This window comes from Porites lutea, chromosome 11, assembly GCF_958299795.1.
Source record: "Porites lutea chromosome 11, jaPorLute2.1, whole genome shotgun sequence".
NCBI classification, from domain to species: Eukaryota; Metazoa; Cnidaria; class Anthozoa; order Scleractinia; family Poritidae; genus Porites; species Porites lutea.
This window is the reverse complement of record NC_133211.1, coordinates 4,522,350-4,539,529: the sequence shown is the minus strand read 5'-3', so window position 1 is coordinate 4,539,529 and position 17,180 is coordinate 4,522,350. Positions and strand designations below refer to the sequence as shown.

At 39.2% G+C, this 17,180-nt stretch overlaps 3 protein-coding genes and 1 long non-coding RNA gene across 6 annotated transcripts in view; 2 read left to right on the top strand and 2 right to left on the bottom strand.

Annotated features, from left to right (window-relative positions):
* Nucleotides 1-384: 384 nt before the first annotated feature.
* Nucleotides 385-5,437, bottom strand: LOC140951526 (uncharacterized). The gene is made up of 4 exons (XR_012167300.1): nt 5,289-5,437; nt 3,339-3,627; nt 1,915-1,987; nt 385-441 (listed from the first exon to the last, which is right to left on the bottom strand). It is a non-coding gene; the product is annotated as an uncharacterized lncRNA (long non-coding RNA).
* Nucleotides 5,438-7,261: 1,824 nt separating this feature from the next.
* LOC140951525 (melanocyte-stimulating hormone receptor-like) lies at nt 7,262-8,547 on the top strand. The gene has a single exon (XM_073400789.1). It carries the CDS (start codon nt 7,286-7,288, stop codon nt 8,204-8,206), a length of 921 nt encoding a protein of 306 aa, XP_073256890.1. The 5' UTR covers nt 7,262-7,285; the 3' UTR covers nt 8,207-8,547.
* A 1,436-nt stretch (nt 8,548-9,983) lies between these two features.
* Nucleotides 9,984-10,922, top strand: LOC140952454 (melanocyte-stimulating hormone receptor-like). The gene has a single exon (XM_073401879.1). The coding sequence runs from the start codon at nt 9,984-9,986 to the stop codon at nt 10,920-10,922; it is 939 nt and encodes a 312-aa protein (XP_073257980.1).
* A 2,660-nt stretch (nt 10,923-13,582) lies between these two features.
* LOC140951521 (ubiquitin carboxyl-terminal hydrolase 32-like) overlaps nt 13,583-17,180 on the bottom strand; it is a 34,553-nt gene continuing 30,955 nt past the window's right edge. For all 3 annotated transcript variants that reach the window (XM_073400782.1, XM_073400783.1, XM_073400784.1), the window contains 4 exons: nt 17,057-17,180; nt 16,062-16,367; nt 15,876-15,968; nt 13,583-15,166 (listed from right to left, as the gene is read on the bottom strand). The exon at nt 17,057-17,180 is cut by the window's right edge and continues 122 nt beyond it. In XM_073400782.1, the coding sequence (XP_073256883.1) occupies nt 14,996-15,166; nt 15,876-15,968; nt 16,062-16,367; nt 17,057-17,180 (694 nt within the window). In that variant the 3' untranslated portion in view covers nt 13,583-14,995. The remainder of the gene's footprint in view (nt 15,167-15,875; nt 15,969-16,061; nt 16,368-17,056) is intronic.

The window sequence follows — 17,180 nt, the reverse complement described above, 5'->3', positions numbered from 1 at the left end:
TATAAGCCAGTAAGGATAAAATATAAATGACATTGTTATAAAGAGGTTTCTCTGATTATAATCCATGATTGATTGGTTGGGTTAATCCAGTTACTTCAGATGATCGACTATGAAAGATCCCAGCTGATTCCCAACACTACCCTTAAGAGTACTTTGTCACATCTGACAGACAGAGCGATGTCTGTACTCACTTCACTCCCCTGCCGTGTGGTTGCTTCTTTCCTCTCCTCAGTCTCCTCCTCGTTCAGCAGTTCCTCACTGCTTTTGACATTGACTGTGGTGACTCCACCATCTGACGTTATGGCACTGTCTTGATGTTCCACTTCTGGACGGCTTAGCCAGGAACGCTGAAGGATCAAAGCCTTCCATGGGAAACCGAACAATCTTATTTGACTTCACCCAGTAGTTGTTAACTAACTGAAATCGCTTCAAGTGAATAACCTGCCAGTGGAATAGAAATGGTGTTAAATGTAAAGCCCCGTGTTAAAGGATGGAACATTGTTGGGAGTTGTTGCATCCATTTGCACATAGCTTAAGGTTTGACCGGTTTCAAACTTTGCGCAACAACTCCCAACAACATGCAACAGGGTGTGCAAACAGGCGCAACATGTAACATCCAACAGTGTTGGGAGTTGCTGGCCACCACTGTTGGGTCCGTTTGCACATAGCATAAAATCTTCCCAAAGCGTTGCACCTTAACATGCATGGAGGGGAGGTTTGTGTACCTTGATGACCCTGAAAGCTATGCCAGCTGGGGCCTTGATTCCTGGTGGGACGTGGGTGGTAGGTATAACCGTGCTGGGAAGGTTTTGGGTGAAAGACCAGATGAATTGCAATCGTACTAGTCTGGTCACCTACCACCAAACTATCTCGCCACCAATGAAATCGCCACGAGGACGAGGTCTCTAAAAAGAATTCTTCCACTTTTAATTTGCAATGAAATTTAAGAAGGTACGGTTCAAGTGACAATATTAACCAACTTTCATAAGAAAGGCTGTTGGATTTTAAACAAATCGCACCTCTCGAGCGATGCAAATAAGCCGTATTAAGGTATTAAAAAAAGTCGCAATTCTTCACAAAAAATTAAACTGAAGATGAGAAGTTCGACGCAAGCTGTCAATTAAAACTGATAGACTAATATTTGGGCTTGGGGAAGAAGTGACAATCCCAGTAAGTAAACAGTGTCAATTATTGCAGAGTTGTTATGTGGTGGCGAGTAGACTTCTTGGTAACAATTTCATGGGTGGTGAGGTGAACGTAAACTATTACAACACCTGGCTCTCCAGGTTGGGGGTTTGGTGATGGAATGATGTCCCATCCCCGTCAAAAATACCATTACTGAAACCAGACACACTTTTTAAGCTAGCAGGAAGGCAAGGGTGGAGGCCAACACGGTAACAGAGTGCAAAGAGGTGTGGTGTATGTAACATATTGAATTTTGTCACTGACACTATAAAATAATACAATCATGGATAACAGTCCAGATTTCTTGACCCATTATGAAATGAAACTCAGTTTATTGTACAGTATGGTACTGTACTGTAACCAAACAGAACTACACTCATGGACAAAAGTCTTGGGACACTTTTGCATTTCTGGGGCATTTTCCAATTCACACAGGCCCAGCCTCTCCCCTCACCCCACAAAACAATGTTGGACACGTGCATCCAGAATTTTTTCTGAGTCTAAACTTTGTATGGGGTTGAGCGGGGGGGAGGGGGGGGGGGGGAGAAATGCAAGAAAATTTCGAAAAGGAAGCACTGTTTCATGAGGGAACCCAGAATGACAGAAAAATATGAATATTGCATCACTGTCCCAAGGACTTTTGTCTATAATTGTACAAGTTTGATTTCAAGATAACTGCTTTTTCGAATGATTTTTACAGTGTGCTTTTTCAGCAGTACTGTTCCTCACTAAGATGGGTGGTAGACTCCATATGTCCAGCTTTTTCACCGCTAGTCTGTGCTTTTTGCATCTGTTGCAGTACCTTAGAAAGAAGAAAGTGAATAAAATACATATCAACCTTTTACAACATAACTTTTACCTGCCGAATTTTACTCATCCACCCCAATAGGCCCAACATAAAAATCTAATGAATTTCCCACGTTTAATTTTAAAATATACTGAAAAACAAATGATACCACGTACTGCGGAAGAGGTTTCATTTGAATGGCATCACCATAGGATTTCATCCACAGACTCAAAAGACAAGTAAGGACTACATACTAAATATATAGTACTATATAAAAGTAATGCTTAAGAGGTTTAAATTGAATGGTAACACCAAAGGATTTCTTTCACAGACTCACTAAAATTAAGAACTATATTACAAATCTCCATGATGATATTGACGTAAGGAATGAAAGGTTGAGCTCTGGTATAATATGCTCATTTCAACTGATGGGGTGAAGACCTTAATAAATTTGTATGTAAATGGTGTGTTTGCCCCTCACAATTTGATCCCACCCCAAGTTCTTAAAAAGGCCAATGCAGAAGAGAAAAAAGGATGAACAAGAAATATGGTGCAGGCACGCCACGACTTAGGTCTTACAGAGAGAGAGAAAACGTTCACATATAAACCTAACAGTGAAGAAACTATTCAAGATCGCTATAAGTGCAATGTCAAGAACGGCCGGACTTGCTGTTTGTAAAAGTAGGATTTACAATTTTATCTTGCCAGCCAAAAAATACGAAAAGAAAAGGCCAAATAAACAGGGATGAATGACTGAAGCAGCTGTCTTCCAATACTTTCCTGCTGTGTGGGGTTATTTGGGTTATGTTGAATTGATGTCATTGCTAAACTAATTTATTCTACATAGTGTCAGGCCTGCTTCCTTGTTGGTCGCTCTGGTCTTCTTTGTCACTAGTATGGTCGAAATGCAAGGGAAAATTATAGGAGTGGGAAAAGAAGAAGCTTTTCTTTTTATTTTACATCCTTTCTGTTTATGGAATCAAAGTGACTGGGTTAAAGTAATTAATAATTTGATAGACATGATATATTTGCAAGTTTGACAAAGTGGGGTATACACCTATTGGTGAAATGGGGTAAATTAGAAAATGGGCGCTGACTTAATTGGTACCATTCATCATTAATTCCATTTTAAAAGATGATCAAGTATAACTTCTCCTAAATGAAAACCCCTATTAGACATAAGTTAAAGAATTAAATGCTGGCAAGATGGTTGTAATTTTAATAAGATGCCAGGTGAAAGAGTATAAAAAATAATATGCAGTTTTTCTTTGAAGAGAAACAGGGGACAAAATTGAAAAATTTGAGATGGCAAACTCTACTGTTGATATGATGTCTGGTGGGTTGGAGAGTGACCAAGAATCCTCACCTTTCGAGACCTCTGTAATCATAATGAATAGTGTCCTCAATGCTCTACTGATACCAATATGCATCACTGGCAATGTTTTGGTACTAGCCGCCATATGGAGAAATCCATCCCTACACACTCCGTCTACCATCTTGCTGTGCAGTCTTGCTGTTTCTAATCTCTTTTTTTTGGGTTTCTTGTTCTTCCAGTTAACATTGCCATCGCCCTTATACCGCTTTCTCGGAACAGTTCTTACTCACGTCTGTCACAAGCAAGGATCTTCCTCAAAATTCAACTCTGCGGTGTTTCCCTTGAAAGAATGACAGCCATTAGCGTGGATCGATATTTGGCCCTACGATATCACATGCGATATCCGAAGTTGATGACCTCTAAACGTGCAATGTACGTAGCAGCAACATTTTGGTGTAAAAACGTCATTTTATCACTGATTAGCATTTGGAAGAAAAATGCTATTCTTCTTGTTGCAGTTGTCTTTGTTGCCTTATGTCTTTTCATTTCTTCAATAACTTACAGTGCAATTTATCGAATCGTTCGACACCATCAACATCAGATTCATGCCCAACAGCAAGCCGTACAAAGTATGAACGCGGAACAAACCTGAAGGTACAAGCGAAGAAACGCGCTCTAAACACATTTATATATTACATTTGTATGCTTCTTTGTTATTTTCCAGCCACTGTCTCCGCCCTAATTTGGGTGACTTATAAAGAACATTGGAACATCAGATGGTATTTTACCGACACTATTACGTTCATGAACTCCGCTATAAATCCATTCTTGTATTGTTGGCGTAATCGGGAAGTCCGGGAAGCAGTTTTGAAGATAGTGCGAAAAAGGTTATGTAAAGCAGTTGAGGAAAACTTAGATAACGGTGATCAATGAAATTGGTGGTTCATTTGTGATTTTATTTTAAGATCAAGGATTCACTTGAGACACTCAGGGGCAGATACTGCCACTAAAAAATCCGAGATCGAGGCAGTTGAAGAAACTACGTAACATGTTATGTAAAACAGATGGAGAAAACTTAAGTTTCGGTTATCACTGAAATTGGTCGATACATCGATTTCAGCGAAGTTCATTTGCGTTTTTGCCTTCAGGAAAGACCAAGAAGAGCTACAGATCCTACAAGCAGATTGCTCCTCAATAGCTTACTCAGGGGCAGATAATGCTGCCAAGAAAGTAGCTAGAAAGTGGAAGAAACAAACAAAAAACTAGTGGGCAAGGAAAATTTGCAAGAAATGCAGTTTCGGGTCCCTGCTTTTTTCCCGACCGCTACGTTGAACTTCCATCAAACCAAGTATTTGAATCTTAGAACAATAGGCAGGACTTCCTTAAGAAAACAAATAAAACTCCTAAAGAGTCAAACAGTAAAACTTAAACGTTGTTTGACCGAGGAATAATTAATTTTTTTATTAGGAATTACAATTTTTTTGTTATACGTAACTTTAAGGGGACGTGCGTTTCTCCTCTCCTTCTTAGTATATACAATGTAATTTAACTTACATGTAAGTGCTTTAATTTTGTATTGTACGTTTTCTTTCCTTTGTTAAATCATTTCATACTTACTTTTCACCCTATATCTAATTGAAATTCTGTATTATCACGACCTGCTATGGTTTGGCGAAACAAATAATATGACTGTGAAATGAAATGAAAAAATTAATAAATATGTCTATAACAGCTTCTAATAATGACGGCAAAGTTCAGCAGGTACAGCTGTGAGTTAAGTTAGATAAAACGACGCGTTAGGTTAACAAACCAGAAGTTCAAGCCGCTAAAATTCATTTTTAAAATTAAAGTGCAACACATTTCAAAAACAATTAAACGAGGGGCAAAGAAAAAGAAAAGGTAGCAATTAACTAAACAACTTCTCATGGTCTATGCTAAAAGAGACCTATCTGAATTATATGTCAGTCTGTATAAAAAAAAATAATTAAGACGTCGATTTACCTTGTATTTAAGGCATGATTAGTCTACCAAATATTCTTCAAATAGCAGTTGTCATTCGTGGAGTTGTATTTTTGCTCTTCTAGCTATGTTTTTAGGCATTTGTACGGGAATTTCTTCTTCGATGGCAAATAGTGTGAAATTTTCCGCCATTTTTTTACTACCTGGGGCTGAGCTCGTCCCCAGGGTTTCTCGGCGAATGGGGGCAAAAGTAGCCAAGGCTCGAAATATGAGCATCGGCGAGCATCAGCATTGTTGCGCAACATTCAAAATATAAGGATTTCTATGGGAAAAAAACCTATCGTTTCTGTAACCTACAAAGGTAAACCTTTATATAGAGAGAAAACTGTTCACATAAAAACCCATAAAACGGCCATAAATCGGCCCGTGGACCACACAGGAGAGACGTAACACACATTTTAGGCAAGGTAAGCTGTTTTTTATTGAAATCCTTTAATTTTCGTAGGTTACAGAAACGATAGGTTTTCTTCCCATACAAATCCTTATATTTTGAATGTTGCGCAACAATGCCGATGCTCGCCGATGCTCATATTTCGAGCTTGGGCTACCTGGATGAGGGTTGGAGAAAAAAATTTGCCTGCACTCGGTAATAGTTTTGTTGACGTTTTATCTCTGTCACCAACAATTAGACCGTGCAAAATAAAAGAACCGATAAAGAGAAAACAACGTAACAGTAAACACAAGCAATTAGTTGCAAAATAGACCTTGTCATGGTTTTGGAAGCCATCTTGACGAGTTAGGTAACCGCGTGAGAACTAGCAGTGTTTGTATCAGAATCTAATGAAGGATAATTTCCGTAAAACCGCTGTTCTGAAAAAAATATGAATTGTAAACTAAAGCTACACAGCAAAGGATTTTACTAACAAATTTCGCGGAACTTAACTGTGCTTAAATTTCTCCAGGCGCTTGCCTTATATTTTCCATATATATTTGTGTGCAATTTTTCCGGGGAAATTTTTGTCGGCAGGAAGAAGAAATTTTTACAGACAAATGAACCTCTGAAAGGTTATATTCGGTAGCTTTTTACTAATTAATTGAAGTTTTTGTTTTTGCTTTTCCGCCAAGTAGCTCTATCATATGAGAGATAAAGATGCAGCATTTCATCCAAGTTCCCAGGTTCTCCCACTCTATTGCTCTTTTCCTTTCTCTTGAGAACGATTTTGGGCGCTTATTTAAACTAATGCGGCTGGGGAGAGGGGGCTGGGGGTGGCTTACAAGCAAGGGTGTCTCAAATCAAGTGGGACCCTTCCTAAATTTTCCTCCGCCATTTTTTTTTCTGCGAATTGGGTTGACGGTTAAGACTAAAACCTAACGGCGAAGAAACTTTCCAAGATCGCTATAAGAACGACGTCAAGAACGGCCGGACTTGCTTTTTGCAAAGGTAGGATTTACAATTTTATCTTGTCAGCCAAAAAATACGAAAAGAAAAGGCAAAATAAACAAGGATGCATGATTGAAGCAGCTGTCTTCCAATGTTTCCCTGCTATGTGGGGTTATTTGTGTTATGTTGAATAACTAATTTATTCTACGTTGTATCAGGTTTGCTTCCTTGTTGGTCGCTCTGGTCTTCTTTGTCACTAGTGTGGTCGAAATGCAAGGGAAAATTATAGGAGTAGGAAAAGAAGAAGCTTTTCTTTTAATTTTATGTCCTTTCTCTTTACGGAATCGAAGTGACGGGGTTAAAGCAATTGATTACTTGATAAGCGTAATATATTTGCAAGTTTGACAAAGTGGGGTGCACACCTATTGGTGAAATAGAAAAAGGACGCTGACTTAATTGGTACCGTTCATCACCAATTCTATTTTAAAAGATGGACAAGTATAACTTCTACTAAATGAAAAGCCCTATTAGAAATAAGTTAAAGAATTAAATGCTGGCAAGGTGGTTATATCTTTAATAAGATGCCAGGTAAAACTATAAAAAATAATATGCAGTTTCTCTTTGAAGAGAAACATTTGACAATATTGAAAATTTTAAGATGGCAAACTCTACTGTCGATATGATACTTGACGGGTTGGAGAGTGACGAAGAATCCTCACCTTTCGAGACCTCTGTAATCATAAATAGTGTCCTCAATGCTCTACTGATACCAATATGCATCGCTGGCAATGTTTTGGTACTCGCCGCCGTATGGAGAAATCCATTCCTACGCACTCCGTCTATCATTTTGCTGTGCAGTCTTGCTGTTTCTGATCTTTTAGTTGGGTTTCTTGCTCTTCCACTTGACTTTGCCGTCGCCCTTACACCGCTTTCTCAGGTCAGTTTTGACTCACATCTGTCACAAGCAAGGCTCGTTTTCACTATTCAACTCTCCTGTTTTTCCCTTGACACAATGACAGCCATTAGCGTGGATCGATATTTGGCCCTACATTATCACATGCGATATCCGAACATGATGACCTCAAGACGTGCAACCTGTGTAGCAGCAACATTTTGGTGTAAAAACGTCATTTTATCACTGATTAGCATTTGGAAGACAAATGCTATTCTTCTTGTTGCACTTGTCTTTGCTGCCTTATGTCTTTTCATTTCTTCAGTTACTTACAGTGCAATTTATAGAATCGTTCGACACCATCAACATCAGATGCACGCCCAACAGCAAGCCGTACAAAGTATGAACTTGGAACAAAATCTCAAGATACAAGCGAAGAAACGCGCTGCAAACACATTTATATATTACATTTGTATGCTTCTTTGTTATTTTCCAGAGTCTGTCTCCATCCTAATTTGGATGACTTATAAAGAACATTGGAACATCAGATGGCGTTTTGCCGACACTATTCTGTTCATGAACTCCGCTATAAATCCATTCTTGTATTGTTGGCGTAATCGGGAAGTCCGGGAAGCAGTTTTGAAGATAGTAGGAAAAAGGTTATGTAAAACAGATGAGGAAAACTGACTTAGATAACGGTGATCAATGAAATTGGTGGTTCATATGCGATTTTATTTTAAGATCAACGATTCACTCGAGACACTCAGGAGCAGATACTGCCGCTAAAAAATCCGAGATCGAGGCAGTTGAAGAAACTACGTAACATGTTGTGTAACACAGATGGAGAAAACTTAAGTTTCGGTTATCACTGTTATACTACTACATGAGAAATTTCTGCAATTTGATTGGCTTAGAGCAGTGGTATTTCAGCTTAATTTGAAATACCTACATGTGAAAATTACAAACCTTGCGGGTAGTAGTATAAATAATTAATAGCATGATTTGTAGATGACATTTGGCATAAATACCACTCGAATTGCAAATAAGGGTTGAAGAGCAATTGCCTGTACTCGGGAATAGTTTTTTTGACATTTTATCTCTGTCACCAACAATTAGACCATGTAGAATAAAAGAATCGATAAAGAAAAAACAACGTAACACTAAACACAAGCAATTAGTTGCAAAATAGCCAATGTCATGGGTTTGGAAGCCATCTTGACGAGTTAGGCAACCGCGTGAGAAATTGCAGTTTTTGTATGAGAATCTATTGTAGGATAATTTCCGTAAATCGGCTGTTCTGAAAAAAATATGAATCGTAAACTAAAGCTACACAGCAAAGGATTTTACTAACAAATTTCGCGGAACTTAACTGTGCTTAAATTTCTCCAGGCGCTTGCCTTAGATTTTCCATATATTTGTGTGCAATTTTTCCGGGGAAATTTTAGTCGGCAGGAAGAAGAAATTTTTACAGACAAATGAACCTCTGAAAGGTTATATTCGGTAGCTTTTTACTAATTAATTGAAGTTTTTGTTTTTGCTTTTCCGCCAAGTAGCTCTATGATATGAGAGATAAAGATGTAGCTTTTCATCCAAGTTCCCAGGCTCTCCCACTCTATTGCTCTTTTCCTTTCTCTTGAGAACGAAGTTGGGCGCTTATTTAAACTAATGCGACTGGGGAGAGGGGGCGGGGGGTGGCTTACAAGCAAGGGTGTCTCAAATCAAGTGGGACCCTTCCTAAATTTTCCTCCGCCCTTTTTTTCTCTGCGAATTGGGTTGACGGTTGAGACTAAAACCTAACGGCGATGAAACTTTCCAAGATCGCTATAAGAACGACGTCAAGAACGGCCGGACTTGCTTTTTGCAAAGGTAGGATTTACAATTTTATCTTGCCAGCGAAAAAATACGAAAAGAAAAGGCCAAATAAACAAGGATGCATGACTGAAGCAGCTGTCTTCCAATGCTTCCCTGCTGTGTTGGGTTATTTGTGTTATGTTGAATAACTAATTTATTCTACGTAGTATCAGGTTTGCTTCCTTGTTGGTCGGTCTGGTCTTCTTTGTCACTAGTGTGGTCGAAATGCAAGGGAAAATTATAGGAGTGGGAAAAGAAGAAGCTTTTCTTTTAATTTTATGTCCTTTCTGTTTACAGAATTGAAGTGACGGGGTTAAAGCAATTAATTACTTGATAAGCGTAATATATTTGCAAGTTTGACAAAGTGGGGTGCACACCTATTGGTGAAATAGAAAAAGGACGCTGACTTAATTGGTACCGTTCATCACCAATTCTATTTTAAAAGATGGACAAGTATAACTTCTCCTACATGAAAAGCCCTATTGGACATAAGTTAAAGAATTAAATGCTGGCAAGGTGGTTATAACTTAAATAAGATGCCAGGTAAAACTATAAAAAATAATATGCAGTTTCTCTTTGTAGAGAAACATTTGACAATATTGAAAATTTTAAGATGGCAAACTGTACTGTCGATATGATGCCTGGTGAGTTGGAGAGTGACGAAGAATCCTCACCTTTCGAGACCTCTGTAATCATACCGAATAGTGTCCTCAATGCTCTACTGATAACAATATGCATCGCTGGCAATGTTTTGGTACTAGCGGCCGTATGGAGAAATCCTTCCCTACGAACTCCGTCTACCATTTTGCTGTGCAGTCTTGCTGTTTCTGATCTTTTAGTTGGGTTTCTTGTTCTTCCAGTTAACATTGCCATCGCCGTTATACCGCTCTCTCGGAGCAGTTCTTACTTACGTCTGTCACAAGCAAGCGGCGTCCTCATTATTCAACTCTGCTGTGTTTCCCTTGAAACAATGACAGCCATTAGCGTAGATCGATATTTGACCCTAAGATATCACATGCGATATCCGAATTTGATGACCTCTAAACGCGCAATGTACGTAGCAGCAACATTTTGGTGTAAAAACGTCATTTTATCACTGCTTAGCATTTGGGAGAAAGATGCTATTCTTCATGTTGTAGTTGTCTTTGTTGCCTTATGTCTTTTCACTTCTTCAATTGCTTACAGTGCAATTGATCGAATCGTTCGACACCACCAACATCAGATTCACGTCCAACAGCAAGCCGTACAGAGTATGAATGCGGAACAAAACCGTAAGATACAAGCGAAGAAACGCGCTCTAAACACATTTATATATTACATTTGTATGCTTCTTTGTTATTTTCCATTGGCTGTATCCAACCTAATTTGGGTGACTGATAAAGAAGATTGGAACATCAGTTTGTATTTCGACACTATTACGTTTATGAACTCCGCTATAAATCCATTCTTGTATATTTGGCGTAATCGGGAAATCCGGAGAGGAGTCTTGAAGATACTTCGAAAAATATTATGCAAAACAGACGAGGAAAACTTAAATAACGGCGATCAATGAAGTTGGTGGTTCATTTGCGTTTTTATTCTAAGATCGAGGATTCACTTGAGACACTGCCGCCAAAAAAGCTGAGATCGAGGTAGCTTTGAAGAAACTACGTAAAATGTTTAATATGTAAAACAGATGGAGAAAAATTAAGTTCCTACTAGCTGAGGCTACATTTTCCGGCGGTGTAAACTGGTCTGCAACTTCCACTGAATTCCTCAGGGGCACCCAAGGACGGTTTACCTACCGAATGTGTTGAAAACACTTTTTTAGACTATCCAGAGTACTTCTTATAGGCTGCGTAACAGGCGCTTGGAATTAGTGGGGACAAGAAAAAACTGGCGCGTCTCCCCCTCGCGCGCGCCCGTTCTCTTTTTCGCCCACTACTTCCAAGTGCCTGCTGCGTTCTAAACGGCGCTATAAAATTTGTATCTGTTCGGTCATTCTAGGGGAATTTAAGTCTTTTCGAAATTGCAAGGGCTTCGGTATTATTTCCCCGAAAATTTCAGATGCAATTTAGCGCATTACGAAAGTGAAAAATTGTTTTGATTCCTCTCTCCATCACATTTTTGAATCCGAAAATTTTAAGTTTCTTTTGTACGAAAAATATCCTAACCTGGGCAATGAAATGTTAAAAATAAAACTTCAAAAATCGTAGGGAATTTATTAGATAAACTTCGAAAATTGTACATGAATGGAATGGTCACCTAGAAATTATTAGAAATTATTAGCTTCTCCGAACAGTATAGAAAACACTACAGTCGTTGGGTATAGCATACACACGCGGCAGATAATGTCGCCAAGAAAGTAGCTAGAAAGCGGAAGAAACAAACAAAAAAGTAGTGGACAAGGAAAATTTGCAAGAAATGCAGTTTTCGTCCCCGCGTTTTTTCCGACCCCTATACGATGATCTTCTCGAATCTTCCATCGAACGCGGTATTTGAATCTTAGACCAACAGGCAGGACTTCCTTAAGAAAACAAATAAAACTCCTAAAGAGTCAAACCGGAAAACTTAAAAGTTATTTGACCGACGAATAATTATTAAATATTATTATAACAGCTGCTATTAATGAAGGCAAAGCCGCGTGCAACTTAAATTTCAGCAAGTACAGCCGGCTGTGAGTTTAAAGTTAGGTAAAACGACAGGTTATGTTACCAGCCGACCAGACTTTCAAGCTAAAATTCATTTTTCAAATTAAAGTGAAACACCTTTCACAAATAATAAAACCAGGGGCAAAGAAAAAGAAATAGCGTAGCAATTAACTAAATAAGTTCTTATGGTCTATGCTAAACCTCACAGAAGAAACGTGACCCAATACATCTGAATAATTTTATATGCGCATGTATGGAAATTATTCAGACGTCGATTTACCTTGTATTTAAGGGATTATTAGTCTACTACATATTCTTCAAATAGCAGTTGTCATTCGTCGAGTTGTATTTTTGCTCTTTTAGCCGAGTTTTTCGGCATTTGTACGGCAATTTCTTCTTCGATCAGGGGCACCCTTCGAGAACATAGTTCAAAACCACTTAAACATAGCATTGTTAAACGTGTTTTAGTATTTAAACGGTGAATATGGGCATATTTTTATCCCCTATATATTTTTCATCTGTTCGGATATCCTAGCTGAAAGTCTAGTGATCCGAAAATTATAGGGATCAAAACTTACCTGTTCGAAAATTTCAGCCAGAAAAAAAAGCTCCCGAAAATTCTAGGTGACCTTTTTAGGGTAAAAATCCGTTGAAAATGGGCAATTTTACCATTTTTTAGATGTTCGAAAATCCTAGGAGAGGCAGGCAAGCAAGTAATTTTACAACAAATGTTCCGAAAATTCTAGATCTCAAATCGTCTTCCGAACAGATATTTTTCCGAAAATTGTCGTTGGGTGCCCCTGCTGCTTTTCCACCATTTTCTTAGTAGCTGAAGCTGAGCTCGTCCCCAGGGCTTCTCGAATGAGGGCTGAAGTGCAACTTTTAACGTGCACTCGGGAATAGTTCTTTTGACATTTCATCGTTGTCACCAACACTTAGACCATGCAAAAGAAAAAGAATCAATAAAGGGAAAACAACATAACAGCAAACACAAACAATTACTTGCAAAATTGACCTTGTCTAGTCGGCAGGAAGAAGAAATTTTTACATACAAATGTTGGAAAATTTTATAAGAAGGCTCTAGCGCATGTAGCTGCATGTAACGCCCGCAAATTTTTTTCAGTAGAATCGTCAGGAGTTAAGCTTTAGACAAAAGTTTACAACTCAATTTAATTTTCAGACATAAGATTCTCATACAAACACTGTAATTTCTCGCGCGGTTGCCTTCCCGTCAAGAAGGCTTTCAAAAACCATAATAAGGTCTATTATAAAATTGGCTATAAATTTAAGCAGGGCCCAGAGACTTGGGCTCTACACAACAGGCGAGGATTCAAGGACCTCGACGAAACGAACTAGGAAACAAACTGATCCTTGCTTGTTCGTTCTCCTGTTCATATAGAAATGTAACTGGTTGGTAACTTTTATAACTGAAAGTCAAGAAACTCGAATAGAGGAAAAGGTTCTTCATCACCCATCACCCTAACAAGCAGTGTTAACGTCGTGACGCTATCAAAATAATCTTGACAAACTCTAATCAAGAAAGGCCACACAAAATGGGTACAAATACAAAGTACCAGTAAGATATATTAAAGTGAACTTTATTCACTTCCCATTCTCCCCCAAAGTAAAACAAGTTCTTTCAATCAGTACAAAGAATACAAAAAAATGTCAAGAGTAAGTATGTAGGCGACGAATCTTCGAGGTTCAAAAGAGGAGACCATTTAAGTATGGACTGGATGTGTTATCAACAATTGGCTTCACTAGATGTAATTTTTTTTTCTGCAAGGCAGTTAGAGACTTGATGTCACGGTGGTGAAACAAGGGAAGGGAATAATTCCACTATAACGTCGTTGGTTACTACTTCGATAATCTTAACAATCTCAGCCTGAAATAACTGCAGAATTTGCGCGTGGCGTACACTTGAAAATAACGCGGAAATTTTCACAGTACTTCAGGCGTTCCTACCGGCCCGGCTAGCACGGGCCACATAAATTTACACTCTCTTTCAATCTGTTTTCGATCCACGACTTGGATTTTTCCCATTATTTTTCCAACTCTTTCGTGCTGAATTAGGAATATTGTATGTTGTTGTCAGTTTTTTGGTGTTAAAGAAGGGGCGCTCAATTTATGACGTTTTTAACAACATTGACAACAATTACAGTAATTCAGAGCCCCTAGTTCAACATAAACTTCACTATCGATTATTATCAATTAACATAGATTGTCATCGCTTTATCACGCCGGAATAAACATGAAATAATTAAATACGAATGTTAGGAGAAGGACCCGCAGCAAACTTTCCCCAAATGAGCTGCCGAGACAAAAAAAAGGCACCTTCTTAAACGACAGCTCCTAAGAGAACGTTTTGTTGCGCAAAAAGAAATAACATCAAAAGAAGCAACAATAACAAGAATAGAAGTACCTGGATCGCATAGAATACCGTGACACCATTCTGATTCGCATATTTTTAAGTACAGCAACTTCGCGCGCGAAGTCCTCATCTTTCACAGTACAAATTACTAAAGTACTTTAAAGGGACCATATCTTCTTCATAGTATGAGGAATAAAGACAATAAACAACAAAATGTTTACACAAAAATGACGGACAAAAAGCACACGGAACACAAATACTTGTCAGAGAGAGTACGAAATGGGGTACCCCCTGCAAGACCAAGGTAAAGGGCTAAAGACAATGGGGGAGGGGAGGCTGAGGCGACAAACACGTCCTCTCCCTACTCAGTCGCATTTTGGTCCCGTTTGCCATGTCTCTCATCTCTTAACTCTAAATTTTACTTGTACAGGAAGCGCGACCCTGTAAGCACCGTTGCAATAATTTCATCATCTGCATTAAAGGCATTTAAAAATAAAATTCTCCGTGTCGATATATTTACAACATTTCTGATAATTTACGCTGGCGTAAGTATTCATTGAATGAAGATTTCAATACAAAAAATGTGTATAAATTATAAGATTCTTCCCCCGTCCCCAAGGATCTTCATTGAACGATGCACAGTCTACGCACTTCGTTCTCATATTCTTCGTCATCGCTGGCTGAGTCAGGCGTTTGACCATTGAAGTTGGGAAGGAACATTCCTTCCTCCAGGTCGTCCTGTTGATAGAATAACATGTAGGGCGAGTCCTTTTGAAGCTTAGTATTGTCACATTCCTGAAACAAGAGAAGCAAACGAAAACATTACCAACCTAGTTACCTCCATAATACACCAAAATAAAGTCAACTCTTTCTTAACGGACACGTAGACTTGGTCCCTGCCTTTCTTCACTACCTTTATTTCAATCTCTATACGACACACATACACGGATACTTATTGTCGGTTTCAAAGGTGTCCTTCTAAAGGTACGCGCAAACGGACGCAATAACTCCCAATATTATTCGCCCAACAATATTGGGAGTTGTTGCGTCGGTTTAAACGTAGCTAAACGTTTGACTAGTTTCAAACTTTTGCGCAACAACTCCCAACAACATTCAACAACATGCAACGGGGTGTGCAAACGGACGCAACATGTAAAGCCCGGAGCAAATGGATGTTACATGTTTCTTCCGTTTGCACAGCCTGTTGAATGTTGTGGCGTGTTGTTGGGAGTTGTTGCGCAAAGTTTGAAACCGGTCAACTTTTAGCTACGTGCAAACGGACACAACGACTCCCAACAACGTTGAGAGTTATTGGCCGACAATATTGCGTCCGTTTGCACCAGGCTTTAGTCGTAGGAAAATAAGGCCAACGTGAAAATGGTTCACAGGCAAACCAAAATAAACCTAGAAATAGTCAGTTGACCACTTAACAAAGGTTCACCACTTGATAGAAACCCTTCAAAGAGTATGACCGCCATATTAAACATGTTGATCCAGTACTAACCTTACAGCTACTGTCATTATAACAGTACCATTTGCTGTTTGGGTTGTGTGCATATGAAATGTAATGACCTCCGCCCAGAACACCTGTGTGACACTAAAACAAACCCAACAAAGTCAGTAAGAAACACTAAGAGAGTTTTGAACAATGCGAATCACTAACAGTTCGCTTGAGCTTCATTCGACATACCGACATGGCGTATATCCTGTACGTTGGTATCTCACTTTGTGAGCCTTCACTTCTCGAAGCCGCCAACACTTTACGCACATTTTCACGTTGAGTACCCTGCGATTCTGCAGAATCTGACACAATGAAGTCCGACGTGCTTGGTCTTTCTACAGGGGTAGGTGCAGAGTTCTCTGACGTCACTTCCGGGTGAACCTTGGCCGAGTTAAGGCTTAAACACGAGGAATGGCGCGAGGGAGGCTTGCTGTTTTGGTTGAGTTCAACTTGACTTGAACTTAGTTCTCCAGCTGAACTTTGGGACGATGACTCCTGCATAGAAAATAAATTACATTAGTGAGACTCTAAAATAACCACAGCTGTGTGAGAATGAGTTTTAAGGGGTCCATCAAAATAGACCGTATTCACTTTGTTGTTTGGCTGTTCCTTTTGAGATCACATGACAAAACCAAATGGAGAATCAGAGTAGTGGACACATCACATACTCTTTACTTCCAACAAAACATAGCCAATGTACAGCCGCGCCCTTCCCTGAAAAAAGTCAGGGAGGGACTCTCTCTCCCTGATTGTTTTGAGGGAAGGCGAGGGGGGGGGGGGGGGGGGGGGTGCGCACAGGCTAACAAAGACAAGGAATCAAATCTCCTAAGAACATCTCAAGATCTCCTACACTGAGTAATCAGCATAATACATAGAGCGAATAAAGGTCTATTACTTTAGGAAACTTTATTAAGACAGGGGATTGGGGACTGAAAAACCACATTTTTGTGAAGATCAAAAATTTCATAGCACATCCCTAGGCTGTACCAACACGTATAAGCCAGTAAGGATAAAAATAAATGGAAATCTTATAAAGAGATTTCTCTGATTATAATCCATGATCAATTGGTTGGGTTAATCCGATTATTTCAGATGATCGACTACGAAAGATCCCAGCTGATTCCCAACACTACCCTTAAGAGTACTTTGTCACATCTGACAGACAGAGCGATGTCTGTACTCACTTCACTCCCCTGCCGTGTGGTTGCTTCTTTCCTCTCCTCAGTCTCCTCCTCGTTCAGCAGTTCCTCACTGCTTTTGACATTGACTGTGGTGACTCCGCCATCTGACGTAATGGCACTTGACGTT